This window comes from Pantherophis guttatus, chromosome 1 (assembly GCF_059756535.1).
Source record: "Pantherophis guttatus breed Tessera chromosome 1, ASM5975653v1, whole genome shotgun sequence".
Taxonomy (NCBI): domain Eukaryota; kingdom Metazoa; phylum Chordata; class Lepidosauria; order Squamata; family Colubridae; genus Pantherophis; species Pantherophis guttatus.
The window spans coordinates 347,327,899-347,355,845 of NC_142063.1; the positions used below are offsets into that span (position 1 = coordinate 347,327,899).

General features: G+C 49.6%; 1 protein-coding gene across 3 annotated transcripts in view; it reads left to right on the top strand.

The window, feature by feature from the left end:
- Positions 1-429: 429 nt before the first annotated feature.
- The window catches only part of CORO6 (coronin 6), a 51,093-nt gene continuing 23,575 nt past the window's right edge, over positions 430-27,947 (top strand). For all 3 annotated transcript variants that reach the window (XM_087890374.1, XM_087890381.1, XM_087890378.1), the window contains exons 1-3: positions 430-570; positions 6,230-6,448; positions 20,385-20,507. In XM_087890374.1, the coding sequence (XP_087746500.1) occupies positions 6,251-6,448; positions 20,385-20,507 (321 nt within the window). In that variant the 5' untranslated portion in view covers positions 430-570; positions 6,230-6,250. The remainder of the gene's footprint in view (positions 571-6,229; positions 6,449-20,384; positions 20,508-27,947) is intronic.

A 27,947-nucleotide genomic window follows, 5' to 3' on the forward strand; every position in this document is an offset into this window, starting at 1 on the left:
AGACCCCCAACCCCAGCTCCCCAGACCCCCAACTCGACCCCCAACCCCGATGCCCCCTTTTGCAGGGGGGGGTTGCTTGAGAAACCAGAAGAGGGGCTGACATGATCCCCCTCCCCACCCCAAGCAGCCGCGACCCCGCTTCCTCTCTCCAAGGCAGGGACGGGCAGAGGAGGGTGAGGGGGGGGGCGCCGCAGTGGGACCCCCGTGCCAGGCGCTCGGAGGGGCAGCCGCCTGTCCAACCCGGGCCGGCTGGTCCATCATCCTCCCCCCCCCCACCGGCCCCCTCCCGCCCCCCTCCCAGCCCCACGGCCGCCGCAGGAGGAGGCTATATTAGGAAAGTCAGCTTTGCACCAGCGCCGCGCCTTCTATAGCCGGCCGCCGCAGAGCCCGGGGCGGAGTTGCCGCGCCCGCTGCGCTTCGCGGGGTTCCCCGGAGAGGTCGCCCCCCGGGTGGGCAAGGCAGGGGAAGCACCCCGCTAAAGGCGGCTTGGGTGGTGGTCGTCACCCACCCACCCACTCAGCTGGAAGGGGGGGTCCCCGCCTCTCTACTGCGCCTTCTTCCCCCGAGCAGGTGAGCGAGCGCTGGGCTTGGGGAGAAAGCTGGAGAAGACCCCCGACCCAAATTGTTCTTTCCTTGGGACCCCAGCCCCAAAGCTCGGTGCAAAAGTTCTGGTTTTTTTTTTTTTTTTTTAGAAAAGGGAGGGAGGGAAACTCCGCCGGACTTTTTGTGGTTTTGGCCCGTGGGAATTGGGGGGAGGGGGGGAGGTCTCGGAAGCCCCCTCTCCCTGCAGAGTCGGAGGGCGGACCCCCCAATTCTTTTTCCCCTTGGGAGCTTTGGCTGGATAGAAGGGGTGGGGAGGGGGGGAGGAAGGGAGTGGGGGTCGGGGGGTGGGAGAAACTCCGCCGGACTTTTTTTTTTTGGCCCGTGGGAATTGGGGGGAGGTCTCTGGGGAAGTTTCCCCCCCTTCCGTGCAAAGTTGGAGGACGGACCCCCAATTCTTTTCCCATGGGAGCTTTGGCTGGATAGAAGGTGTGGGGGGGGGTCAAGGGAGGAGAGGGGTAAAAACTCTGCCGGACTTTTTTTGGGCCGTGGGAATTGGGGTGAACTCTTGGGACCCCCTGCCGCCCCCCGCCCGCCCCCCCAATGCAAAATCGGTCGAACCCCAAATTCTTCCAGCCGGTCAGGCTTTAAGAAGTGGGGGTGGGGGAGTGGGGGAGTGGTGAGAAACTCTCCTGGATGTCTGATCCGTGGGAATTGGGTGAGCCCTTGGGAGTCGGGACCCCCCCCTGCCGCCGCGCCCCCCCCCAATGCAGGGTCGGAGGGCGGCGCGAACCCCAAATTCTTCCAGCCTCTCAGCTTTTAGAACCGGGAAAGGGAGGGGGACTTTTGATCCGTGGGAATTAGGGGGATCCCTTCCACCCCACCCCCTGCAAAGTCGGAGGGGGGGAACCCCCAAATTCTGTGGAGCCTTTGCTGGATAAAGGTTGGGGGAGGGAGGGAGAAAGTCTTCCGGACTTCTGACCCGTGGGAATGGGATGGAATAATCTGGGGGGGAACCCCACAACCTCGAAAGGGTTAAACGTGTGAAGGTACCCCTCCTTTCCCTTCTCTGCCCCATCCCCCACACACCTGAAGGCTCCTCTTTAAACAAACTAACATTAAGATTAAAGGAACTTTTAGCAATCCTGGTTTGGTTCCCAATGGGCTTCCTTTAAAAGGAAGGTGAGGGGGTGGGGGTGGGGAGGATCCATCAACTGGCATTACAGGAGCTTGGAGGCTGAGTGGACTCCCCATATCCCAGCGCAGTCTATCGGGGAAGGCCCCAAACCACCATCCCTTTTAAAGCAGGAACCTCCAAACCCATCCTTCCCCCGCCCTTTCTATTGAACGGCTCCCTCCCCCCCCCTTAGATTTTTGCACTAGGTATGATTCGCACTCAGGGCTGCTCTCACTAAGTTTCTCCCGCAAAGCTACTGAGCAATTTTGGGTAAGAAAAATTAAGTTAGAAGCTTTTGGGCTCAGAATAACAAAGTTGAAGGGAACCTTAGAGGTCTTCTAGTCCAACCCCCTGTTCAAGCCCATGTTTGGGGAAGCAAAGGCTGTGACTTATGGGTAAAAGCTTAGAGGAAGTGCCTTAGCGTTTCCGTCCTCCTTAAGAAGTGGGGTATTGTGCCGTGGCATCGCAGGGCACTATAAATCCCAGATTTTAGTCCTAGGAAGGTCAGACTAGATGTCCCCCAAGGTCACTTCTGACTTCCATTTTCTCAGGCTACAGGTAGTCCTCAATTTACGACCGTAATTGAGCCCAGAATTTATGTTGCTAAGTGAGAAATTTGTTAAGCAAATTTGTTTGGCCCCATTTTACCACTTTTCTTGCCGTCGTTGTTAAGCGAATCACAGCCGTTCTTAAATGGGCGTTAAGTGAATCTGGCTTCTCCGTTGACTTTGCTTGTCGGAAGGTCGCAAAAGGGGATCCCGTGACTTTGGGATCGTCATAAATGTGAGTCATTTGTCAAGCATCCAAATGTAAATCACGTGATCATGGGGAAATGGTCATAAGTGAGAAAAATCACTTATCACAAGTCCCCTTTTTCACTGCTGTTGGAACTTTGAACGGTCACTAAATGAAGTGTTGTAATTCGAGGACTCTCTGTATTGTCTAGGCCTGACTGCCACCCACTGAAAAACTGTACAGGTAGTCCTCAACTTGTGACCACAATTGAGCCCTGTATTTACGTTGTTAAGCAAGACACTTAAGTGAGTTTTGCTCCGTTTTATGACCTTCCTTGCTGCAGTTGTTGAGTTGGTTGTTAAGTGTATCTGGTTTCCCCCTTGACATTGCTTGTCAGAAGGTCCCATAAGGGGAACACGTGGCCCTCCCGGGAAATGGCAACCGTCATAAGTGTGAGTCAGTTGACAATGCAAATATGAATCATGTGACAATGCTGCAATGGTCATAAGTGTGAAAAACGGTCATAAGTCACTTTTTTCAGTACGGTTGTAACTTCAGTCACTAAACGAATAAGGTTGTAAGTTAAGGACTGCCTGTATTTGTGGGGTGGCTGGCACAATGGCCCTAGGCTGGTGCTTGGAGTCCGCTTTCCTGGCACAGGGAGAAAATTTATACCACAAAATCCCCTTTAAAAACAAGTTTTCAATATCTGAGCTGGAGTATTTTGAGGGTTTTGGGACGGTTCTCCCTGAGCAGGGACAAATAATGAGGAATAACGCAACAAAATTGTACCATTAGACATGAGAACAAGCAGTTATGCCCCGTAACGCACAAAAAACACAGCAAAATTAATCCTGCGGAACTCACTGCCACAGGATGGAGCAGCGAGCGGCATACTTTGAAATGATATTGGAGATTCCAGAGAGGGGATTATCACAGCTCCCGCCCAGTGCCTGGCTGGGGAGGGGGATCAAGAGAGTGGGTGCGTAGAGCCCCTGGCCTTTGATGCCCTTGCCAATCGGGCATCCGCTTAAGCCCCGTTTGATTGATGGGTTTGTAAAGTTTGCACAGATCTCTTCCGAGCCAGGATTTCTTTCTTTGGCCATGATTGGGGCAGGATGCTGGATCAACCCTGTTGTTCTTTTTTAACTCCTCCTGCTGGGTTCTTGTGACCTCCAGAGCCGAGGGCAGTGCCCGGTTGGCAGCTGGACCCTTCCCGAATCATTGCCAGTTTGCGTAACCGTTGATGAATTGAGTGAGGGGCTGTGCAATCTTTTTTAATACCCGTGGGTTTCCAATTTCAAATTCAGAATAGAGCTGGAAGGGACCTTGGAGGTCTTCTAGTCCAACCCCCTTCTCAAGCAGGAGACTCTATACAATTCCAGACAAATGGCTGTCCAATCCCTTCTTGAAAACCTCCAGTCATGGACCATCCACAACTTCTGGTGGCAAGCTGTTCCACTGGTTAATGGTTCTCACTGTTAGGAAATTTCTCCTTAATCCCAAATTGCTTATCTCCTTGATTAGTTTCTATTCATTGCCCTTCCTTCCTTCCTTCCTTCTTTCCTTCCTTCCTTCTTTCCCCCTTCCTTCCTTCCTTCTTTCCTTCCTTCCTTCTTTCCCCCTTCCTTCCTTCCTCCCTCCCTTCCTTCTTTCCCCCTTCCTTCCTTCCTTCTTTCCTTCCTTCCCCCTTCCTTCCTTCTTTCCTTCCTTCCTTCCTTCTTTCCCCCTTCCTTCTTTCCCCCTTCCTTCTTTCCTTCCTTCCTTCTTTCCCCCTTCCTTCCTTCTTTCCTTCCTTCCTTCCTTCCTTCCCCCTTCCTTCCTTCTTTCTTTCTTTCCTTCCTTCCTTCCCCCTTCCTTCCTTCCCCCTTCCTTCCTTCCTTCTTTCTTTCCTTCCTTCCTTCCCCCTTCCTTCCTTCCTTCCTTCCTTTCTTCCTTCCTTCTTTCTTTCCTTCCTTCCTTCCTTCCTTCCTTCCTTCTTTCCTTCCTTCCTTCCTTCCTTCCTTCTTTCCTTCCTTCCTTCCTTCTTTCCTTCCTTCCTTTCCCCTTCCTCCCTTCCTTCTTTCTTTCCTTCTTTCCTTCCTTCCATCCATCCATCCACCCATCCATCCATAGCATAATAAAATAACAGACTTGGAAGGGATCTTGGAGGTCATCCAGCCCAACCCCCTGCTCAAGCAGGAGACCTTATACCATTTTAGACAAATGGCTGCCCAGTCTCTTCTTTAAAAACCTCCAGAGAGGAAACACCCACAACTTCTGGTGGCAAGCTGTCCCACTGGTTAATAATTGCTCTGTTAGGAAGTTTCTCCTTCATCCCAGGTTGCTTCTCTCCTTGATTAGTTTCCATCCATTGTTTCTTGTCCTGCCTTCTGGTGCATTGGAAAATAAGTGGGCTCCCAGAATTTCCCAGCCAGCCATGAATTCTGGGAGTTGAATTCCACCGGTCTTACGTAACACAGGCCATGTTGCCCCATCTTTCCTAGAGAAGCTTGACCCACCGCTCGGGGCAGGAATGTGGAGCTGGAGAAACATCTCGCCTTCCAGGAATGGGAGCCGATCATGTTCCGGGGTCTCCAGTAACCAGTTGGATGCTCTTCCTAATCCAATGTTTCTCAACCTTAGCAACTTGACAATGGGTGGACTTCAACTCCCAGAATTCCCCAGCCAGCTTCGGAATTCTGGGAGGTTTTTCAGTTTCAAGGCTGGACATACTTGAGTTTAGTAGCAGGGTTTCTGATGCAAAGAAAGCGCGGAGATGAATAACCCTTCTAATCTGGAATTTACTTGCTTGGGGTCAAAAGAAGCCCTGGTAGCGCAGCAGATTAAAGCACTGTTATTAACACCAGCTGCCTGCAATTACTGCAAGTTCAAATCTCACCAGGCTCAAGGTCGACTCAGCTTTCCATCCTTTCTAAGGTAGGTGAAATGAGGACCCAGTTTGTGGGGGCAATAAGCTGACTTTGTATAAAATATACAAAAGGACGAAGGCTGTTGCTTAACGCATTGTAAGCCGCCCTGAGTCTCCGGAGAAGGGCGGCATATAAATCAAATAAAAAGAAGAAAAGAAAAAAGAAAAAAAAAGGGAAAAAAAGAAACAGCTTTAGAGGAAAACAGGGCTTGGCAGAGGAGGAAAACTGCAGCCTTGAAGACTGGAAACCGGAGAGGAAAGAAATGGTGAAAGGAGAGCAGATTTAATCAACCTAACATCAGGGGTGAAATCCAGCAGGTTCTGACAGGTTCTGACGAACTGGTAGCGGAAATTTTGAGTAGTTCAGAGAACCGGCAAATACCGCCTCTGGCTGGCCCCAGAGTGGGATGGGAATGGGGATTTTGCAATATCTTTCCCCCAGGAGTGGGGTGGGAATGGAGATTTTGCAGTATCCTTCCCCTGCCATACCCACCAAGCCACGCCCACAGAACCCGTAGTAAAAATTGGATTTCATTTATCATCTTCTTTTAATGACCCCGTAATCCCTTGTGGCATGGAGTCTGGGCAACTGAATGGAGCTGAGTGTTTTACTGGCCGGATGCCCTTCCTGTCACCAATGTGGAGTTTTGTTCGGCAGATAAATTTCTCATCGTGCCCAGAGAGAGAAATATTTGCCTCTACGTAGGATCGAACTCGCAGCCTCCCAATTGTGAGGCGAGAGTTTTACCTCTAGGCCACTGCACCACTCAACCTGACATCCTTTGATGCGTGCCGAAAATTGGACTCGTACACCTGGGTGTGGTCCAGCTGCCCGGTTGACCTTACTGTCTCTCTCTCTCTCCCAGCCCTCCTGAAGAGCCGACGCCATGAGTCGCCGGGTAGTTCGGCAAAGCAAGTTCCGGCATGTCTTCGGACAGCCGGTCAAGGCTGACCAGATGTACGAGGACATCCGAGTCTCCAAGGTGACCTGGGACAGTTCCTTTTGTGCCGTCAACCCCAAGTTCCTGGCCATCATTGTGGAATCGGGAGGAGGAGGAGCATTTATGGTCCTGCCCTTGAGTAAGGTAGGTGGGCTTGGGGGGGGGTTTGTTTATCCCCATGGGGGGGGAGGGAGCAACATTGAAGGCTCCCAAGACTTTTGACTTTCGCACTCAAGGCGCTCCGTAGCTTTTTATATATATATATAAATTTTTATTACATATATAAACACACAAAATACACATACACATACAAATGCGACAAATACGACATCAATAACATAAACAACATCTAAACGTAATGTCTGATTTCCTCCGACATCAATAACCTAAATTCCTCGATATGTATTCCTTCCTCTCGCCTTATATAACGATCTTATTTTTTAATCTTTAATTATGCGTTGTTATATCTTATTTGGTACAGAATTTTGTTTTACTCTTTTAGGATCCTCTTTCCGTTTCGGTTGTTCCCTCTAACCATTGATACCACCTTTGCCAAACCAGGTAGTAGTCAGATTCTTCTTTTCCTTGAATTTCCTTGGTGAGTCTGCCCATCTCAGTGCATTCCATGACTTTAGATATTATTCTATCTTGTGTTGGGACTTCTTCCAATTTCCAATTTTGTGCATAAGTGATCCTTGAGGCAGTCAAAATATGTGTGATCAAATATATTATTTCTCTGTCGTAATTACCTGTAAATATGCCTAATAAATATGTTTCTGGTCTTAGTGGTACTTTTTGAGCTGTTATTTGTTCCAGTTGGGTTTTGATATTATTCCAGAATTGTTTGGCTTTGGGACACGACCACCACATGTGGTAGTATGTCCCTTTTTGTGCTTTGCATTTCCAGCAGAATGAAGATGTATTGGGGAACATTTTGGAGATCCATGCCGATGGGAGATGCCATCTATAAAACATCTTTTAGATATTTTCTTTGTACGGTACTGATAGTGTACCGTATGCTTTTCACAACAACCCTGCGAGGGAGAGAATCCCCTTGGCCTACATGCAATGCAGAAGTCAGCCTTTGCAAGAGGCAAAATTAGCATTGGGCCTTTTGTGATGGCATCTTGGCACTTCCCCTGACAACTGTCGCAATTCCGTGGATTGCTACAATCCACGCCTGCTTCATTCGCACTCAAGGCCTTGCGGCTACAGTACGGGGCTGAACGCGTGAAATGAGCCATTGAAACCATGCTAAAAACAAACTATGATTTGACCTCTAACAAACACGATCAACAGCCACCTTTTGAGAAGGACGCAGAGAAAGGGATGAAGGAGAGTATATTAAGGATATTCAAGGGGATGAGAAATTAAAACTAGAAGGAGGAATGGAAGGAGTCGAGTTGGGTGCATTTGATCTTGATGGAAGAGGAGATGAAAGGACTTGGTCAACAGCTGAAGGACGTCAACAGAAGATGGATGACTCATGTCTTTGTCTTCTCTGGCTCCAAAGTTCAAAATGTGGGTTAATGGATTGGATTCAGATAATGTTTCCCAAACTCAGCACCTTGAGGATGGGTTAGTTAACCGGATTTGATTTTTGATTCTGGACAAGGAAGATGGTTTTGGGGTCCCTTTTCTGGAGGGGTTTGAAGGTACCCCAAAGGTTAAACCAAAAGCAAGCCAAGTCTTCTACCTGCTCGCTTGCTTCCGAAAGCCCTCAGTGACTTCGTTTCACTCTTGTGGCCTGTTGACCGTTGTTTTTCTTGTGGCTTCAACGGGAGAATTATCTCTGGAGTGGTGGAAGATGGGCCATTTTGCCCCACCTTTCCTGCTTGACCCATTGTTTGGGGCAAGAATGTGGAGCCTCTGTTGAGCCACTGTTGACATCCTTCAGCTGTTGACCAAGTCCTTTCATCTCCTCTTCCATCAAGATCAAATGCACCCAGCTCGACTCCTTCCATTCCTCCTCCTAGTCTTAATTTCTCATCCCCTTGAATATCCTTAATACTCTCCTTCATCCCTTTCTCTGCGTCCTTCTCAAAAGGGGGCTGTTGATCATGTTTGTTAGAGGTCAAATCATAGTTTATTTTTAGCATGGTTTCAAGGGTTCATTTCACGCGTTCAGCTCCGTACTGTAGCCGCAAGGCCCCGAATGCGAATGAAGCAGGCGTGGATTGTAGCAATCCACAGAATTGCGACAGTTGTCTCCCCTTCCGTCCTCTTTTCTCAACAGAAAATGTACCCAGCTCGACTCCTTCCATGCCTCCTCCCAGCCTTAATTTCTCATTCCCCTGAACATCCTTGATACTCTCCTTCATCCCTTTCTCTGCGTCCCTGTCAAAAGTTGGCTCTCGAGATGAAGATGAACCCAACGGAACAATGAATGAGGACGTTCTCCATTCAGTCGTGTCCGATTCTTGGCAATTCGATGGGCCACGTCTCTCCTGCGTCTTCTGAACTTGCACTTGCGAGTAAATTCTCTCCCCTGGTTTGGAGACGTGATGGAAAACACCCCAAACTGGAGAGGATCAAATCATTTCTGATTTTTTCCCCCAAAAGTTGGCCGGTGACACTATACCCACCGGTACGGAACAAAGAGAAGGACTGCCTTAGAACATTGCAAAATTGGTTTGAGCGTGCATGCACGCCCGAGTAGCAGACATCACTCAGGAGTGAGAAATCGGTTCGCAACTGATCAGGAAATGGAGTAACAGTGAGGAGGAGAATTGATATCCCTTCAAAAGGAGAGATGCTGCTACAATCAAAATGCGGATTTGTTCCTTTGATGCACAAAGGTGCTGGATCTCAGTGTTATTTGCACAAGCTGGTTACTCTTTATTAGAGTTCTATAGAAATTCACGGCGATTCCAAATATTTTTATTTTATTTTTATTTTTATTTATTTTTATATGCCGCCCTTCTCCGGAGACTCAGGGCGGCTTACAGTGCGTTAAGCAATAGCCTTCATACTTTTGTATATATTTTATACAAAGTCAACTTATTGCCCCCACAAACCGGCTCCTCATTTTACCCACCTTAGAAAGGATGGAAGGCTGAGTCGACCTTGAGCCTGGTGAGAATTGAACTCGCAGTAATTGCAGGCAGCTGGATGTTAAATGCTGCCTTAGTAGGAGGCATTAGCCTCCTACGCCACTCAGGCTATATACCGGTAGTCCTCGACTTAAAACCACCATTGAGACCAGAGCAAGCAAGGCGGCTGTTAAGTGAGCTGTACCCGGTTTGACAACCTTCTTTGCCACCGTTGTTAAGCAAATCGCTGCGATTGAATCATCTGGTCGTTAAACAAACCCAACTTCCCGCATTGAATTTGCTTATCGGAAGCGTTGGGGAGTGATCATGTGACCATGGGGGGGGGATGCTGCAATTTTTGTCAGTGCTGGCCGTATGTCGCACTTTTTTCAGTGCTTCGTAACTTTGAACCGTCGCTAAGCAAATGGGCGTAAGTCGAGGACTATCTGTGTTGGATAAACTGCAAGCAACTCGTGGAACGTCGTGAAGATTCGAATACGTCTTGCAAATTCGACCACGGTGGAAGTCAGCGTGTCTTTGCAAACGGTTGCTCAGATTTCTTATCCTGTTTTCGATGTCTAAAAACTCGAAATCACGTGAAGGAAGGACCACACGAGGTTGCCACAACTTTCTCCGGCCACGACACGTGGAATAAACCCACATTTATGCAGGAGGAGCAACCCATGAAGCCTAAAGGAGCAGTTAATCGTCTTTAAAAACAATGCAAACTAAGAAAAAACTGGGGTTTTTTCCCAGTGCTTTTCCCCCCCCAATACAGGAAGTCCTCGGTTTACGACAACAATTCAGCTCAAAAATTCCATTGCTAACCGAGACGGTTCTTTAGCGGGGTTTGCCCCATTTTACGACCTTCCTTGCCACCGTTGTTAAGTGAATCGCGGCGGTTGTTAAGTCAGTCACGCGGTGGTTAAAAGCGATTCTGGCTCCCCCCACTGACTTTGCTGGTCAGAAGATTGCAAAACGGAATCCCGTGACCATGGGACACTGCGACCGTCATAAATATGAATCAGTTGCCAAGCCTCTGAATGTTGAGCCTGGGGATTTTGCAACGGTTCTAAGGGTGAATCCCGGAAAGAAGTCAACTTTTTTCAGCGCTGTTGAAAACTTGGAACGGTCACTAAACGAAGTAGAGGATTACCTGTAAAAAAAATATTTTTTTCTTGATACCCCCTAAAATTACCTTCTCTGCCAGCTCACGTTCGGTTTGCAATCCTGTGCTACTCCAAAGCTCTTTTTTGCATCCATCTTTCATCTTTAACCTGGGCATTTTCAAGTGGCAACTGGACTTTCTGGTTTTTTCTTTGAAGACGTTTCACTTCTCATCTAAGAAGCTTCTTCGGCTCTGACCGAATGGTGGGGAAGGGAAGGATTGATACTCCTTGCAGACAGTGGTCATTGGCATCCTTTTAGAGCAGTGTTTCTCCACCTTGGAAGCTTGAAGATGGGTGGACTTCAACTCCCAGAATCCCCCAGCCAGCGCTGCTGGCTGGGGGATTCTGGGAGTTGAAGTCCACCCATCTTCAAGCTTCCAAGGTGGAGAAACACTGTTTTAGAGGGTCTTTGAGGCCACTTGGGGGTTTCTCTGTGTCCTCAGGGCCACCTGAGTGGTGCAAATGGTTCCAATTTCTTCCTCTGGAAATCCATTCCTATTCCCACACCTGAATCCTCTGGCAATCCAATCCATAGGAACGGATTTCCGGAGGGAAAAAATTGCAGACTACGCTGGAACCACTTGCACTACTCAGCTGACCCTGAGGACACAGATAAACCTCCTGGTCCTTAAATGACCCTCTAAAAGGATGCAAATGATCAGCTGTCTGCAAGGAATATCAATCCTTCCCTTCCCCAACATCCAGTCAGAGTCGAAGAAGCTTCTTGGATGAGAAGGGAAACGTCTTCAAAAGAAAAAAAAAAATAAGGAAGTCCAGTTGCCTCCTGAAAAAAAGCACCTTTTGGGACAACCCTGACCTGGAGGACGGAGAATCTCCGAGGACACCTGGGCATTTGATGTTAAGTTTCCCAAGCGGTTTTTTTTCACCCTGTTGGAGTTTACTTAACTTAGAAGGTTTATTTCAATCACATTTTTTGATGTTTCCCTCTGAACCTGCTTGATGTGGCCTGGATAAACTGAACCAGCGCTTTTGCAAGGAGGGAAGAGGTCGCGGCTGGGGCCTAACTCGCTTGCTTTCCTTGGGTTTTGGGTGCTGTGTGAATGCAGCCTTCCTCCGAGTTGGCCTCTTAATGCCTCCAGCAGTTGGGACTAGCCATGGCCACCGTGCCTGGTGATCGGTCCAGCTGGAAACGGACGTTCAAAACTCCTGTCCATGCAGCAATCTCATAGACTCTTCCTGCCCAGGAACAGAGGTGGATATGGAAGGTTGGAAGCCCACAAAGGAGGAGGAGGAGGAGGAGGAGGAGGAGGAGGAGGAGGAGGAGGAGGAGGAGGAGGAGGAGGAGGAGGAGGACTATAGGGGGTGCTCTCTGAGCTTGGGGTTTTACTTGCGGATGTTTTGTGGCCCAACTAGGGAACAGCATCAGTGCTAGATGGAAGGAGGAGGAAGAAGAGGAGAAGGAGGAAGAGGAGGAGGAAGAGGAGGCAGAGAAGGAGGAGGGATGAGGACAAGGAGGAAGAGGAGGAGGACTATAGGGGGTGCTCTCTGAGCTTGGGCTTTTTCTTGCGGACGTTTTGTGACCCAACTAGGGAACAGCATCAGTGCTAGATGGAAGGAGGAGGAAGAAGAGGAGAAGGAGGAAGAGGAGGAGGAAGAGGAGGCAGAGAAGGAGGAGGAAGAGGACGAGGACAAGGAGGAAGAGGAGGAGGACTATAGGGTCCTTGGTACTCTCTGAGCTTGGGTTTTTTCTTGCGGACGTTTTGTGACCCAACTAGGGAACAGCATCAGTGCTAGATGGAAGGAGGAGGAAGAAGAGGAGAAGGAGGAAGAGGAGGAGGAAGAGGAGGCAGAGAAGGAGGAGGGATGAGGACAAGGAGGAAGAGGAGGAGGACTATAGGGGGTGCTCTCTGAGCTTGGGCTTTTTCTTGCGGACGTTTTGTGACCCAACTAGGGAACAGCATCAGTGCTAGATGGAAGGAGGAGGAAGAAGAGGAGAAGGAGGAAGAGGAGGAGGAAGAGGAGGCAGAGAAGGAGGAGGAAGAGGACGAGGACAAGGAGGAAGAGGAGGAGGACTATAGGGTCCTTGGTACTCTCTGAGCTTGGGTTTTTTCTTGCGGACGTTTTGTGACCCAACTAGGGAACAGCATCAGTGCTAGATGGAAGGAGGAGGAAGAAGAGGAGAAGGAGGAAGAGGAGGAGGAAGAGGAGGCAGAGAAGGAGGAGAAAGAGGACGAGGACAAGGAGGAAGAGGAGGAGGAGGACTATAGGGGGTGCTCTCTGAGCTTGGGGTTTTACTTGAGGATGTTTTGTGGCCCAACTAGGGAACAGCATCAGTGCTAGATGAGAGGAGGAGGAGGAAGAGGAGGAGGAGGAGGAGGAGGAAGAGGCAGAGGAGGAGGAAGAGGACAAGGACAAGGAGGAAGAGGACTATAGGGCCCTTGGTGCTCTTGAGCTTGGGGTTTTTCTTGCGGACGTTTCGTGACCCAACTAGGGAACAGCATCAGTGCTAGATGAGAGGAGGAGGAGGAAAAGGACAAGGACAAGGAGGAAGAGGAGGAGGAGGAGGACTATAGGGTCCTTGGTGCTCTCTGAGTTTGGGGTTTTTCTTGCAGACATTTTGTGACCCAACTAGGGAACAGCATCAGTGATAGATGGAAGGAGGAGGAGGAGGACTGTGCGGTCTTTAATGCTCTTTGAGCTTGGTGGTTTTCTTGAAGACGTTTTGCAATTCAATTAGGTAACATCATCAGTGCTAGAAGGAGGGGGGGTTGTGTGGGGGAGAAGGAGGAGGAGGAAAGTGGGAGGAGGAGGAGGAGAACTGTAGCATCCCTGGTGCTCTCTGAGGCTGTTTTCTGGCAGATGTTTCATTACCCAACTAGGTAACGTCATCAGTGCTAGAAGGGAGTGGAGGAGAAAGAGGAGCCGGGGGGGGGGTGACCATGGGGTCCTTAGTGCTCTCTGAGCTGGGTTGTTTTCTTGGAGATGTTTCATTCCCCAGTTATGGAAGGTCATCAATTCTAGAAGGGAGCGAGGTTTGCTCTCTCTATAGCTTGTCCTACTAGTTTTGATGGAGTTGTGGTTTTATCCTCGGCCATTCCTTGACTGGGGTATCGTTTTCTGATTGATCGTTTGACTGGGGTTAATCCCTGCTTATCTGGTTGTTGGTTAATTAATGCTTTAGACACTCTCTATTTATTTAATGCCTGGCAGGACAAGCCACTGTATATAAAAAGAGAGCAAACACCCTGCCCTTCTAGCACTGATGATGTTCCCTAGATGGGTCATGAGACGACTGCAAGGAAACCAGCAAGCTCAGAGAGCACCAAGGACCCCACAATCATTTCCTCCTCCTCCTCCTTCCTCCATCTCCTTCCTCCTCTTCTTTCTCCTCTTCCTCCTCCTCCTCCTCCTTCCTCCTCCTCCTCTTCTTTCTCCTCTTCCTCCTCCTCCTCCCCTTCCTCCTCCTCCTTCCTCCTCCTCCTCCTCCTCTTCTTTCTCCTCTTCCTTCTCTTCTTTCTTCCCTTCCTCCTCCTCCTCCTGCTCCTCCCCTTCCTCCTCCTCCTCCTCCTCTTCTTTCTCCTCTTCCTCCTCCTCCTCCTCCTCCTCTTCTTTCTCCTCTTCCTCTTCCTCCTCCTCCTTTCTCCTCCTCCTCCTCCTCTTCTTTCTCCCCTTCCTCCTCCTCCTCCTCCTCCTCCTCCGTGCAAACCCCCCTCCCTTCCATCACTGATGATGTTCCCTAGTTGGGCCATGAAATGTCTACAAGGAAACCCCACATCTCAGAGAGCACCAAGGACCCCAGAAAGTATCCCGCGGCCAGTACATTAAATCAAAACAGCAGGCTAAGGAGACGACCACAAGACCTGACAACGTCAAACCCCCCGAAGGTCACCCGGCTATTTCCCCTGGTCCTCACCATTTCACATCATTTCTGCCACGGCACAAGGATGGGCACAACGTCCCCGTCGACAGCCAAGGCAGGACACCGAGGCGGGAACGCATACGACGCATTGCTCCCGGCTTGGGCGAAAACAGGAGACGGACAGACCCAGTTGGACCTCTGCTGCCCCCCACGTCCTGCCCTCCAAGGACAATTTCCAGGTGGCCTCGATGGACCTCCAGGACGCATGTTTTGCAAAATATCTGGAACCTCCGAAGGAAGCCAGGCATTCGTGCATTTCCGCCCGGCTTGCGAATTTTGTCAATTTGTGAATTTTTTGTTCTCACCTCCATCCTTTTTCCTCTTCCCTCCTCAGGCAGCTGCCCTCTAAGCACCCCCTCCTCTCCCTCTCTCTCTCTCTCTCTCTCTCTCTTTCTTTTCCCCCCCTCCCCACCCTTCCTGTCCTGGGCCGGCCAGCCCGAGAGATGGACTGGAGCAGTTGTCCGGCTGAGTCACAATAATAAGTGACTCACTTTTGGGAACAATTAAAACGAAGGGAGCGGAGGTTGAGCGGAGAAGGGAGGGAAAGGGGGGGGGGGCATTTTTTCCACGGCTCAAATTTCCCTGAGGTGGGATGGCAGCGAGGCGGCCTGCTCAAGGTCAGCGCGCCTAGAGGAGAACTCAGGCGCCCAGCGGGCATCTGCGAGGACTACGCATGGCGTGGAAACAGGGATGTGCAATTATTCATCCAGGTGTGTGTGTGTTTTTGCACTGTGCCATATTTTCTCGTTGGGCTCCGCCGCGTCTTCCTGAAGAGGTAGTCCTCGACTTACGACCACAATTGAGCCTCAGATTTCTGTGGCTGAGCAAGAGTTTTGTCCCATTTTATGACCTTTCTTGCCACGGTTGTTAAGTGAACCACCTGCCGTTGTTAAGGCAGTCACACGGTTGTTAAGCGAATCCCCGTTGATTTGGCTTGCCCGAAGGTCACAAAAAGGGGGATCGCGTGACCCCGGGATACTGCGACCGTCATAAATACGAGTCGGTTAGCAAGCGGCTGGATTTTGATCACGTGACTCTGCAACGGTCGTTAAGTGTGAAAAACGGTCCTAAGCCACATTGTTCAGCGCTTGTTGTAACTTTGAATGGTTCCTGTTGTAAGTAGAGGAGCCGAAGGGACGGGTGCGAAGCCTGGCGTTTTGGCTCAGCTTTCCGTTGGCTTTGCCAATTTTCACTTGACATTATTCGGTGTTTTCTTCCTGCGCTGCTCATTTGGATCAGGTTTCATTTTAAAGAGAGCCTGTCTGGCAAGAGGCAAGGAGGAGGTCGTAGAATAAGTTTCTCCCCACAATAGCTGAGGGGTTGCATTTATCCCCCCCGCCAACAACTTCTGACTCTCATGGCCTCCCTACTTTCTATTCTCCTTCCTCCTTCCTCCTCCTCCTCCTCTCCACAAACTCCGCTCCCTTCTAACTCGGATGATGTTACCTGGTTGGGTCATGAAATGTCTGCAAGAAAATCACCAAGCTCAGAGAGCATCAAGGACCCCACAGTACTCTTCCTCCTCCTCCTCTTCCTCCTCACAAATCCTCCTCCCTTCTAGTGCTGATGTTGTTACCTAGTTTGGTCATGAAACATCTGCATGAAACAACCAAGCTCAGAGAGCATCAGAAACCTCAGTCCTTTTCCTCCTCTTCCTCCCCCATCACTTCTCCTTTCCTTCTTCTTCCTCCCCTCCCTTCCTCCCTCCTTTCCTTCCCACCTTCTCTTTCCTTTTCCTTTCCTTTCCTTTCCTTTCCTTTCCTTTCCCTCCCCTCTCCTTTCCTCTCTTCTCCTTTCCTTTCTCTTTTTATCTTCCTTTCCTTTCCCCTTCCCTTTTCCTTCTCCCTTCCTTCTCCCTTCTCCTCTCCTTTTCTTCCCCTTCCTTTCCTTTCCCTTTCCCTTTCTTCCTTTCCTTTCCCTCCCCTCCCCTCCCCTCTCCTCTCCTCTCTTCTCCTTTCCTTTCTCTTTTTATCTTCCTTTCCTTTCCTTTCCCCTTCCCTTTCCGTTCTCCTTCCTTCTCCCTTCTCCTCTCCTCTTCTTCCCCTTCCCCTTCCCCTTCCCCTTCCCCTTCCCCTTCCCCTTTCCTTTCCTTTCCTTTCCTTTCCTTTCCTTCCCCTTCCTCTGTACCTTTCCCTTTCTTCCTTTCCTTTCCTTTCCTTTCCCTTTCTTCCCTTCCTTTCCCTTCCTTCCCCTTCCCTTCCCTTCCCTTCCCTTTCGCTTCCTTTCCTTTCCTTTCCTTCCCCTTCCTCTGTACCTTTCCCTTTCTTCCTTTCCTTTCCTTTCCCTTTCTTCCCTTCCTTTCCCTTCTCTTTCCCTTCCTTTCCTTTCCTTTCCTTCCCTTTCCTTTCCCTTCCCTTTCCCTTTCCCTTTCCCTTTCCTTCCCTTCCCTTCCCTTCCCTTCCCTTTCCTTTCCTTCTCCTTCCTTTCCCTTTCCTTCCCTTTCTTTCCTTTCCTTTCCTTCCCTTTCTTTTCCTTCCCTTCCCTTCCCTTCCCTTTCCTTTCCCTTCCCTTTCCCTTTCTTTCCTTTCCTTCCCTTTCCTTTCCTTTCCCTTTCCTTTCCCTTTCCCTTTCTTCCTTTCCTTTCCTTTCCTTTCCTTTGTTCCCTCCTCTCTTCTCTCCTCTCTTCTCCTTTCCTTTCTCTTTTTATCTTCCTTTCCTTTCCCCTTCCCTTTCCCTTCTCCCTTCCTTCTCCCTTTTCCTCTCCTTTTCTTCCCCTTTCCTTTCCTTTTCTTTCCTTTCCTTTCCTTCTTTCCCTTCCCCTTCCTTTCCTTCCCCTTCCTTTCCTTTCCCTTTCCCTGTCCCTTCCTTCCTTTCTTTCCCTTCCCCTTCTTTCCTTCCCTTTCCTTCCCTTCCCTTCCTTTCCTTCCCCTTCCCTTTTCCGTCTTCCTTCCTTCTCACTTCTCCTCTCCTCTCCCTTCCACTTCCACTTCCCCTTTTCCTTTCCTTTCCTTTCCTTTCCTTTCCTTTCCTTTCCTTTCCTTTCCTTTCCTTTCCTTTCCTTTCCTTTCCCTCCCCTCTCCTTTCCTCTCTTCTCCTTTCCTTTCTCTTTTTATCTTCCTTTCCTTTCCCCTTCCCTTTTCCTTTCCCCTTCCCTTTTCCTTCTCCCTTCCTTCTCCTCTCCTCTCCTCTCTTTTTCTTCCCCTTCCCTTTCCCCTTCTTCCTCTTCCTCCCTCTGGAGAACAAACAGCAACGGAAACCTCAGGTGAGGCTCAGGGATGGGGGTCCCTCAACCGGATCAAAACCAAAAGCACCGGAGTGGGAAACGGCCCCTCTCAAAGTCACCCAGCCTAAAAGTTCGGCGTTTCAAAAAAAAAAAAAAAAAAAAAAAACTCACCCTTAAAATGAGACCCAACGCTCCGGTGCCCAGGGATGGATCAGGATGTTCTCATCCTGCCAGGCGCACCTGGGAGTTGGAGCTCGGGAAGGGCCGTTTGTCCTATCCTGAAGCGGAGCGAAGAGCGTGACGGGGCTGCCAGAAACGGCCCCGATGATTTCGGGCTGCGTTAAGAGAGCCGTAACATTCAAACGATGAGAAATCATCGCTCTGATTTCTTTGTCCTTGGCTAAACGGACAAGTTATATAACGCACCTTGTCTGGACCACAAAGCCAGGGGGGCTCCCGGTAGACCCTGGTGGGAGGCTCTCGGCTTCCTTCTTGATTTTATGTATTGGGATCCCACCTTTATTATTGTTTACCAATAACTCCAGAAGAAACATGTCCAACACTCCTTCCCCCTCCTGTTTTTCCCACAACAACAACCCTGTGAGGTGGGCTGGGATGAGGGAGAGAGGGACTGGCTCAAATCACCAGCTGGTTTTCATGCCTAAGGCGGGACTAGAACTCACCGTCTCCTGGTGATTGGCCCAAAGTCACCCAGTTGGCTTTCATGCCTAAGGCAGGACTAGAACTCACCGTCTCCTGGTGATTGGCTCAAAGTCATCCAGCTTGCTTTCATGCCTAAGGCGGGACTAGAACTCACCCTCTCCTGGTGATTGGCCCAAAGTCACCCAGCTGGCTTTCATACCTAAGGCGGGACTAGAACTCACCGTCTCCTGGTGATTGGCCCAAAGTCACCCAGCTGGCTTTCATGCCTAAGGCGGGACTAGAACTCACCCTCTCCTGGTGATTGGCCCAAAGTCACCCAGCTGGCTTTCATGCCTAAGGCGGGACTAGAACTCACCGTCTCCTGGTGATTGGCCCAAAGTCACCCAGCTGGTTTTCATGCCTAAGGCGGGACTAGAACTCACCGTCTCCTGGTGATTGGCCCAGTCACTCAGCTGGCTTTCATGCCTAAGGCGGGACTAGAACTCACCGTCTCCTGGTGATTGGCCCAAAGTCACCCAGCTGGTTTTCATGCCTAAGGCGGGACTAGAACTCACCGTCTCCTGGTGATTGGCCCAAAGTCACCCAGCTGGCTTTCATGCCTAAGGCGGGACTAGAACTCACCGTCTCCTGGTGATTGGCCCAAAGTCACCCAGCTGGTTTTCATGCCTAAGGCGGGACTAGAACTCACCGTCTCCTGGTGATTGGCCCAGTCACTCAGCTGGCTTTCATGCCTAAGGCGGGACTAGAACTCACCATCTCCTGGTGATTGGCCCAAAGTCACCCAGTTGGCCTTCATGCCTAAGGCGGGACTAGAACTCCCCGTCTCCTGGTGATTGGCCCAAAGTCACCAGCTGGCTTTCATGCCTAAGGCAGGACTAGAACTCACCCTCTCCTGGTGATTGGCCCAAAGTCACCCAGCCGGCTTTCATGCCTAAGGCGGGACTAGAACTCCCCGTCTCCTGGTGATTGGCCCAGAGTCACCCAGCTGGCTTTCATGCCTAAGGCGGGACTAGAACTCACCCTCTCCTGGTGATTGGCTCAAAGTCACCCAGCTGGCTTTCATGCCTAAGGCGGGACTAGAACTCCCCGTCTCCTGATGATTGGCCCAAAGTCACCAGCTGGCTTTCATGCCTAAGGCGGGACTAGAACTCCCCGTCTCCTGGTGATTGGCCCAAAGTCACCCAGTTGGCCTTCATGCCTAAGGCGGGACTAGAACTCCCACTCTCCTGCTGATTGGCCCAAAGTCACCCAGCTGGCTTTCATGCCTAAGGCGGGACTAGAACTCCCCGTCTCCTGGTGATTGGCCCAAAGTCACCCAGTTGGCCTTCATGCCTAAGGCAGGACTAGGACTCCCGTCTCCTGGTGATTGGCCCAAAGTCACCCAGTTGGCCTTCATGCCTAAGGCGGGACTAGAACTCCCCGTCTCCTGGTGATTGGCCCAAAGTCACCCAGTTGGCCTTCATGCCTAAGGCGGGACTAGAACTCCCCGTCTCCTGGTGATTGGCCCAAAGTCACCCAGTTGGCCTTCATGCCTAAGGCGGGACTAGAACTCCCCGTCTCCTGGTGATTGGCCCAAAGTCACCCAGCTGGCTTTCATGCCTAAGGCGGGACTAGAACTCCCCGTCTCCTGGTGATTGGCCCAAAGTCACCCAGTTGGCCTTCATGCCTAAGGCGGGACTAGAACTCCCCGTCTCCTGGTGATTGGCCCAAAGTCACCCAGCTGGCTTTCATGCCTAAGGCGGGACTAGAACTCCCCGTCTCCTGGTGATTGGCCCAAAGTCACCCAGCTGGCTTTCATGCCTAAGGCGGGACTAGAACTCCCGTCTCCTGGTGATTGGCCCAAAGTCACCCAGTTGGCTTTCATGCCTAAGGCGGGACTAGAACTCCCCGTCTCCTGGTGATTGGCCCAAAGTCACCCAGTTGGCCTTCATGCCTAAGGCGGGACTAGAACTCCCTGTCTCCTGGTGATTGGCCCAAAGTCACCCAGCTGGCTTTCATGCCTAAGGCGGGACTAGAACTCCCCGTCTCCTGGTGATTGGCCCAAAGTCACCCAGCTGGCTTTCATGCCTAAGGCAGGACTAGAACTCGCCACCTCCAGGCTGGAATCTCTCTCTGGAGCATGAGATGGGTGGCATTTAAATTTAACAAATGTTCTCCATGTGTCTGTTTGCAGATGGGCCGCGTGGACAAGAACGTTCCTTTGGTGACTGGACATTCGGCCCCCGTGCTGGATATCGACTGGTGCCCCCACAACGACAACGTGATTGCCAGCGCATCGGAAGACACGACCATCATGGTAAGTGACGGGGCCAGGACAGTGGTGAAATCTAAAAAAATTCCTACTGGTTCTGTGGACATGGCGTGGTGGTGGGGTCATGTGACTGGATGGGCGTGGCTATGTAGTCATATGACTAGGGGATCAAAAGACAGAAACTCACTTTAACAATGTCCTGCTGGAGTTGGGGGTTGGACTAGATGACCTCCAGGTCTCTTCCAGCCCTGGATTGATTGCTGTGCTCTTTCAAGGTATCATCTGAAGCTGCGTCTAGTGCCAGGTTTGTGGTCCTTCCTTCCTCTCCTTTTTCCCTCCCTCCCTTTCTTTTTCTTTCTTTTGTTCTATTTCTTTCTTTCTTCCCTCTTTCTTTCTTTCTTTGTTTCTTTTGTTCTATTTCTTTCTTTCTTTCTTTCTTTCTTTCTTTCTTTCTTCCCTCCGTCTTTCTTTCTTTCTTTCTTTTGTTCTATTTCTTTCTTCCCTCCCTCTTTCTTTCTTTGTCTCTTTCTTTCTTTCTTTCGTTCTATTTCTTTCTTTCTTTCTTCCCTCCATCTTTCTTTCTTTCTTTCTTTCTTTTGTTCTATTTCTTTCTTTCTTTCTTTCTTTCTTTCTTTCTTTCTTTCTTTCTTTCTTTCTTTCTTTCTTTCTTCCTTCCTTTCTTTCTTCCTTTCTTCCTTTCTTTCTCAGCATTCCCCCCCCCCATCCCTGCATTTTTGGCCTAGCAGGCCTCAGGGAAGCCTCCTGGGAGCAAAAATGGATTTCCTACAATAGGTAGTAAAAAATGCTTTAAAAAGTAAAAAAAAAAAAAGTTCCAAGGATCCCAGGACACAGTTGATTGTCACAGCTGATTGTTGGGAAAACAAAGTTCAGACGATCAGCTGTGCCGCGCCATCCTTGGAACTTTTTTTTTTACTTTTTAAAGCATTTTTACTACCGGTTCTGCGAACCAGTCACATTTGTTATTTCCAGTTTGGGCAAACCGGCCTAAACAGGTAGCATTTCACCTCTGGGCCAGGGATGTCACAGCCCTTCAGACTATGTTTTGCATGTGGGTCGTCCTCGATTTATGATCCCAATTTCTATTTTTAGTCGTCCTTGTCATAAGTTGAGTCATTGTGGGAACGGATCCAACTTTTTTCCCACGGATGTAAGTTCAAGTCATGCGGTCAAAGGTTGAGCTACCCGGTTGTAAATGCAAATCCAGCTTAATTCATGGCATTTTGGGGGGCCATATTTTGCCAGAAATGGGGGGGGAGTCGCAAATTGTGACCCCCCCCAGGACACTACAACCGGTCATAAACAGGAGCACCCAAATTGCAATCAGGTGACTGGCGGAGGGGTGGGGCAGCAGTCATAAGTTCGAAATTCGCTGGTGACTGACTTTTTCAGGGCTCAAACCGTTATTAAGAGAAGGAGGGTAGGTCGAGGACTATCTGAGTTTGGCGTCTTTGGTCAAAACAGGGATTTGAATTGGAGGCAGGGAGGACCCTTTGGGGAAGGGAACATGTCGCGGTGGCCATCTTGACTTTTTTGACCATCGCTTGGGTGCAGCTGTTGGATTTCATTTCAAATGATTGATTGGAAGCTTGATTTCGGGTCTTATTCATGAGGAGGGGGCTGCAGCTAGCAAGGAAATTAGGCCAGACACACAAAGAGGCCCACTTTGCTGAAGCAGCCCCCCTCCCCACTTCCTTGAACTGTGCGTGTTGGTCTTGAAGGCCGTGTTTCTCAGCCCTGGAAGTTGAAGATGGATGGACTTCAACTCCCAGAATTTCAGTTATTCTATCTTTTCCTCTCCTCTCCTCTCCTCTCCTCTCGTCTTCTATCCCATCCCCTCCTCTATTCCTATTCCTATTCCTATTCCATTCCATTCCATTCTATTCTTAATTCTAATTCTATTTCTATTTCTATTTCTATTTCTATTTCTATTTCTATTTCTATTTCTATTCTGCCCATTCCATTCCATTCCATTAATTCTTATGCTATTCTACTCCATTCTACCTTGTATTATCCTCTCCTCTCGTCTTCTATCCCATCCCATCCTCTATTCCTATTTCCATTCCATTCCATTCCATTTGAGTTCTGTTCTGTTCTGTTCCATTCCTATTCTATTCTATTCTATTCTATTCTATTCTATTCTATTCTATTCTATTCTATTCTATTCTATTCTATTCCATTCCATTCCATTCCATTCCATTCCATTCCATTCCATTCCAGTTCTGTTCTGTTCTGTTCTGTTCTGTTCTGTTCTGTTCTGTTCCGTTCCGTTCCGTTCCGTTCCGTTCCGTTTCATTCCATTCCATTCCATTCCAATTCTATTCTATTCTAATCTTATTCCAATCTCTAATCTATTCTATTCTATTCTATTCTATTCTATTCTATTCTATTCTATTCTATTCTATTCCATTCCATTCCATTCCATTCCATTCCATTCCATTCCAGTTCTGTTCTGTTCTGTTCTGTTCTGTTCTGTTCTGTTCTGTTCTGTTCCATTCCTATTCTATTCTATTCTATTCTATTCTATTCTATTCTATTCTATTCTATTCTATTCTATTCTATTCTATTCCATTCCATTCCATTCCATTCCATTCCATTCCAGTTCTGTTCTGTTCTGTTCTGTTCTGTTCTGTTCCATTCTGTTCCGTTCAGTTCCGTTCCGTTTCATTCCATTCCATTCCATTCCATTCCAATTCTATTCTATTCTAATCTTATTCCAATCTCTATTCTATTCTATTCTATTCTATTCCATTCCATTCCATTCCATTCCATTCCATTCCATTCCATTCCAATTTCTCTGTTCTGTTCTGTTCTATTCTATTCTATACTATTCTATACTATTCTATTCTATTCTATTCTATTCTATGCTATGCTATGCTATGCTATGCTATGCCATTCCATTCCATTCCATTCCATTCCATTCCATTCCATTCCATTCTATTCTTTATCCTAATTCCTATTCTATTCTATTCTATTCCATTCCATTCCATTTCTGTTCTGTTCCGTTCCGTTCCATTCCCATTCCCATTCCTATTCCTGCCAATCCACCCCCTGCACTGCGCCAGCCTCTTCTCAGCTGGGCAAACCAAGCATTTGCAGTTGCAGAATTTTTTGGGGGGGAAAAAAAAAACCCAGCAAATTTTCCTTTCCTTCCCCCGCACCCATCTCCCTCCCCGGGAGATTCCAGAAATTGCTGAGCCAGCCACCCTTTTCCAAGCTGAACCAGAGCCCTGGGACTTTTTCCAAGCTCCCCAGGAGCAGCCCGGGCACCGTACTGGCACTGCAGAAAATCAAAAGCAGTTAGTCAGTACCCGGAGGCAGCAAAATGCCCGCTGCGGAGGGCGCAGGGCATCCGATCCACTGCCCCTTTCTCCGTTGGCACAAAAAAAGAAAAGAAAAGAAAAAGGAACAATTTCCCCTTTCGGTGGCTGGTTGTCCGAGGGCTGGTGGGAGAGGTGGGCTTTGGACCCCAGGCCCAGTCTGGGAGCTGGCACTTTTTCCATGGGCATGAGGCAGCATTTTGGGCTAAAAATAGCAGCCAGGACTCAGCACCTAAGAATAGACCTTTCCGTGCGGGAGGCCAAGAGGAGGAAGGGATGGACAGCTCCACGCACACAAACAGACACTGGCGCATTTCCCCCTCTTCGTTTGTGCCCCCAAGCAGCCAGCTTTTGCAAAGAGCAAACACTTTGGGTGTGATGGAAAAGTGTCTCTGCTGGCAACAGCTCCCCCACGCTCGCCCGGATTTAGTGGTGCCACCAGCGGAACTGTTGATGGATGGCATGTAAAAGGTTTTGACATGTGAGAATTGAACTTTCCTAAGGACACGAGGCTCTCTCGGGCGGGGGGGGTGGGGGCAGTGTTTCTCAGCCTTGGCAGTCTTCACAGGGGTGGACTTCCACTCCCAGAATCCCCCAGCCAGCAATGCTTTAACGTGGGTGGACTTCAACTCCCAGAATCCCCCAGCCAGCCATGCTTTAAGAGGGGTGGGCTTCCACTCCCAGAATCCCCCAGCCAGCCTGCTTTAAGAGGGGTGGGCTTCCACTCCCAGAATTCCCCAGCCAGCCATGCTTTAAGAGGGGTGGGCTTCCACTCCCAGAATCCCCCAGCCAGCAGGATTTAAGACGGGTGGACTTTAACTCCCAGAATTCCCCAACCAGCCATGCTTTAAGAGGGGTGGACTACCACTCCCAGAATTCCCCATTCAGCCATGCTTTCAGAGGGGGGGACTTCCACTCCCAGAATCCCCCAGCCAGCAGGATTTAAGACGGGTGGACTTTAACTCCCAGAATTCCCCAGTCAGCCATGCTTTCAGAGGGGTGGACTTCCACTCCCAGAATCCCCCAGCCAGCCTGCTTTAAGAGGGGAGGACTTCCACTCCCAGAATCCCCCAACCAGCCATGCTTTCAGAGGGGTGGGCTTCCACTCCCAGAATCCCCCAGCCAGCAGGATTTAAGACGGGTGGACTTTAACTCCCAGAATTCCCCAACCAGCCATGCTTTAAGAGGGGTGGACTACCACTCCCAGAATTCCCCAGTCAGCCATGCTTTCAGAGGGGGGGACTTCCACTCCCAGAATCCCCCAGCCAGCAGGATTTAAGACGGGTGGACTTTAACTCCCAGAATTCCCCAGTCAGCCATGCTTTCAGAGGGGTGGACTTCCACTCCCAGAATCCCCCAGCCAGCCTGCTTTAAGAGGGGAGGACTTCCACTCCCAGAATTCCCCAGCCAGCCATGCTTTCAGAGGGGTGGGCTTCCACTCCCAGAATCCCCCAGCCAGCAGGATTTAAGACGGGTGGACTCTAACTCCCAGAATTCCCCAACCAGCCATGCTTTAAGAGGGGAGGACTTCCACTCCCAGAATTCCCCAGTCAGCCATGCTTTCAGAGGGGGGGACTTCCACTCCCAGAATCCCCCAGCAGCAGGATTTAAGACGGGTGGACTTTAACTCCCAGAATTCCCCAGTCAGCCATGCTTTAAGAGGGGAGGACTACCACTCCCAGAATTCCCCAGTCAGCCATGCTTTCAGAGGGGGGGACTTCCACTCCCAGAATCCCCCAGCCAGCAGGATTTAAGACGGGTGGACTTTAACTCCCAGAATTCCCCAGCCACCATGCTTTCAGAGGGGAGGACTTCAACTCCCAGAATCCCCCAGCCAGCCATGCTTTCAGAGGGGTGGGCTTCCACTCCCAGAATCCCCCAGCCAGCAGGATTTAAGACGGGTGGACTCTAACTCCCAGAATTCCCCAACCAGCCATGCTTTAAGAGGGGAGGACTTCCACTCCCAGAATTCCCCAGCCAGCCATGCTTTCAGAGGGGGGGACTTCCACTCCCAGAATCCCCCAGCCAGCAGGATTTAAGACGGGTGGACTCTAACTCCCAGAATTCCCCAACCAGCCATGCTTTCAGAGGGGGGGACTTCCACTCCCAGAATCCCCCAGCAGCAGGATTTAAGACGGGTGGACTTTAACTCCCAGAATCCCCCAGCCACCATGCTTTCAGAGGGGTGGACTTCCACTCCCAGAATCCCCCAGCCAGCCTGCTTTAAGAGGGGAGGACTTCCACTCCCAGAATCCCCCAGCCAGCCATGCTTTCAGAGGGGTGGGCTTCCACTCCCAGAATCCCCCAGCCAGCAGGATTTAAGACGGGTGGACTTTAACTCCCAGAATTCCCCAGTCAGCCATGCTTTCAGAGGGGTGGACTTCCACTCCCAGAATCCCCCAGCCAGCCTGCTTTAAGAGGGGAGGACTTCCACTCCCAGAATCCCCCAGCCAGCCATGCTTTCAGAGGGGTGGGCTTCCACTCCCAGAATCCCCCAGCCAGCAGGATTTAAGACGGGTGGACTTTAACTCCCAGAATTCCCCAACCAGCCATGCTTTAAGAGGGGTGGACTACCACTCCCAGAATTCCCCAGTCAGCCATGCTTTCAGAGGGGGGGACTTCCACTCCCAGAATCCCCCAGCCAGCAGGATTTAAGACGGGTGGACTTTAACTCCCAGAATTCCCCAGTCAGCCATGCTTTCAGAGGGGTGGACTTCCACTCCCAGAATCCCCCAGCCAGCAGGATTTAAGACGGGTGGACTCTAACTCCCAGAATTCCCCAACCAGCCATGCTTTAAGAGGGGAGGACTTCCACTCCCAGAATTCCCCAGTCAGCCATGCTTTCAGAGGGGGGGACTTCCACTCCCAGAATCCCCCAGCCAGCAGGATTTAAGACGGGTGGACTTTAACTCCCAGAATCCCCCAGCCACCATGCTTTCAGAGGGGAGGACTTCAACTCCCAGAATCCCCCAGCCAGCCATGCTTTAAGTTGGGTGGAAGTTGTCATGGTGTGAAGCCCTGAGAAACTTGTAGTATCTCCTTCAAACCCCAGTTTGTTCTCCAAAGGCAGCGTAGTTCACTGTTTTGATGTACTAGGTGTCAAAACCCCGAATTCCCGATGGATGTGACAGGCGCCCAGTTGGAGATGTCCGAGGGCTGGCGAGACTCTCTGAAATCTGAGTTCAAATCTCCATCCATGCTGCAGCACTCTTTCAGCCATTTCTACCTTGCAAAGTTAGCAAGAGGCCCCATATCAAATATTTTGGGGTTTTTTTTAAATATTAAGTAATGGTTTTTTTTTTCCTTGGGGCAGAAGAGAATAAGAGCGACAGGCAAAGGTTCTGATTTATTTCACAACTCCAGGTGTGAAGGAAAAGTGAAAAATTGAAAACATCTGCTGATATATTTCTATTTTTATCTGCATGGGAAGCTGACGGGCTCACCGTGATAACTCTGGGTGATCTAAGCAGGATCAGGTGGATTGGAGGGGAGGCCACCAGGTGATCCCAGGGTTGTAGCGAAAGGGAAAAGCAAAGACTAGCCACATTCCCAATGGGCAACAGGTGTGGGGGCTCATGTTGATAACTTCACTGGCATTTTAATGAAAAAAACCTGGGGTGCAGTCAAGTTTTTTGGGGGGGCAACGCCGGGGGGGGGGGCAGTATTGTGGGCAAGGGGGGAAAAATCTGTCAGAAATGTTTGGGGGGAATGAAGTCAGTGTGAGCGTCCGTATTTGTAGTAGAGGGTCTGGTTTAAGAGAGCAGAAAAGGATTCCTTTGGCTTTGGAACTCCCTGCCTCAAGAAAGAGGGCTGATCATTTCACTGTTGGCCTTTGGGAAGGCTAATTCAAGGTGTTGAAATTATCTATTGCCTTTACATTACATTTTGCATCATGAAAAAATCATTGATGATTTATTTTATTATTTTATTTTATTTTATTTTATTTATTTCATTTCATTTCATTTAATTATTTATTTATTTATTTATTTGATTATTTTATATTCTATCTATTCTAATTTTAAATTTTATTTTATTAGATTCTATTCTATTTATTTTATTTTATTATTTTAGATATTATTTTATTGGATTCTATTCTATGTATTCCATTCTATTTCTATTTCTATTTTATTATTTTATTTTATTTTAC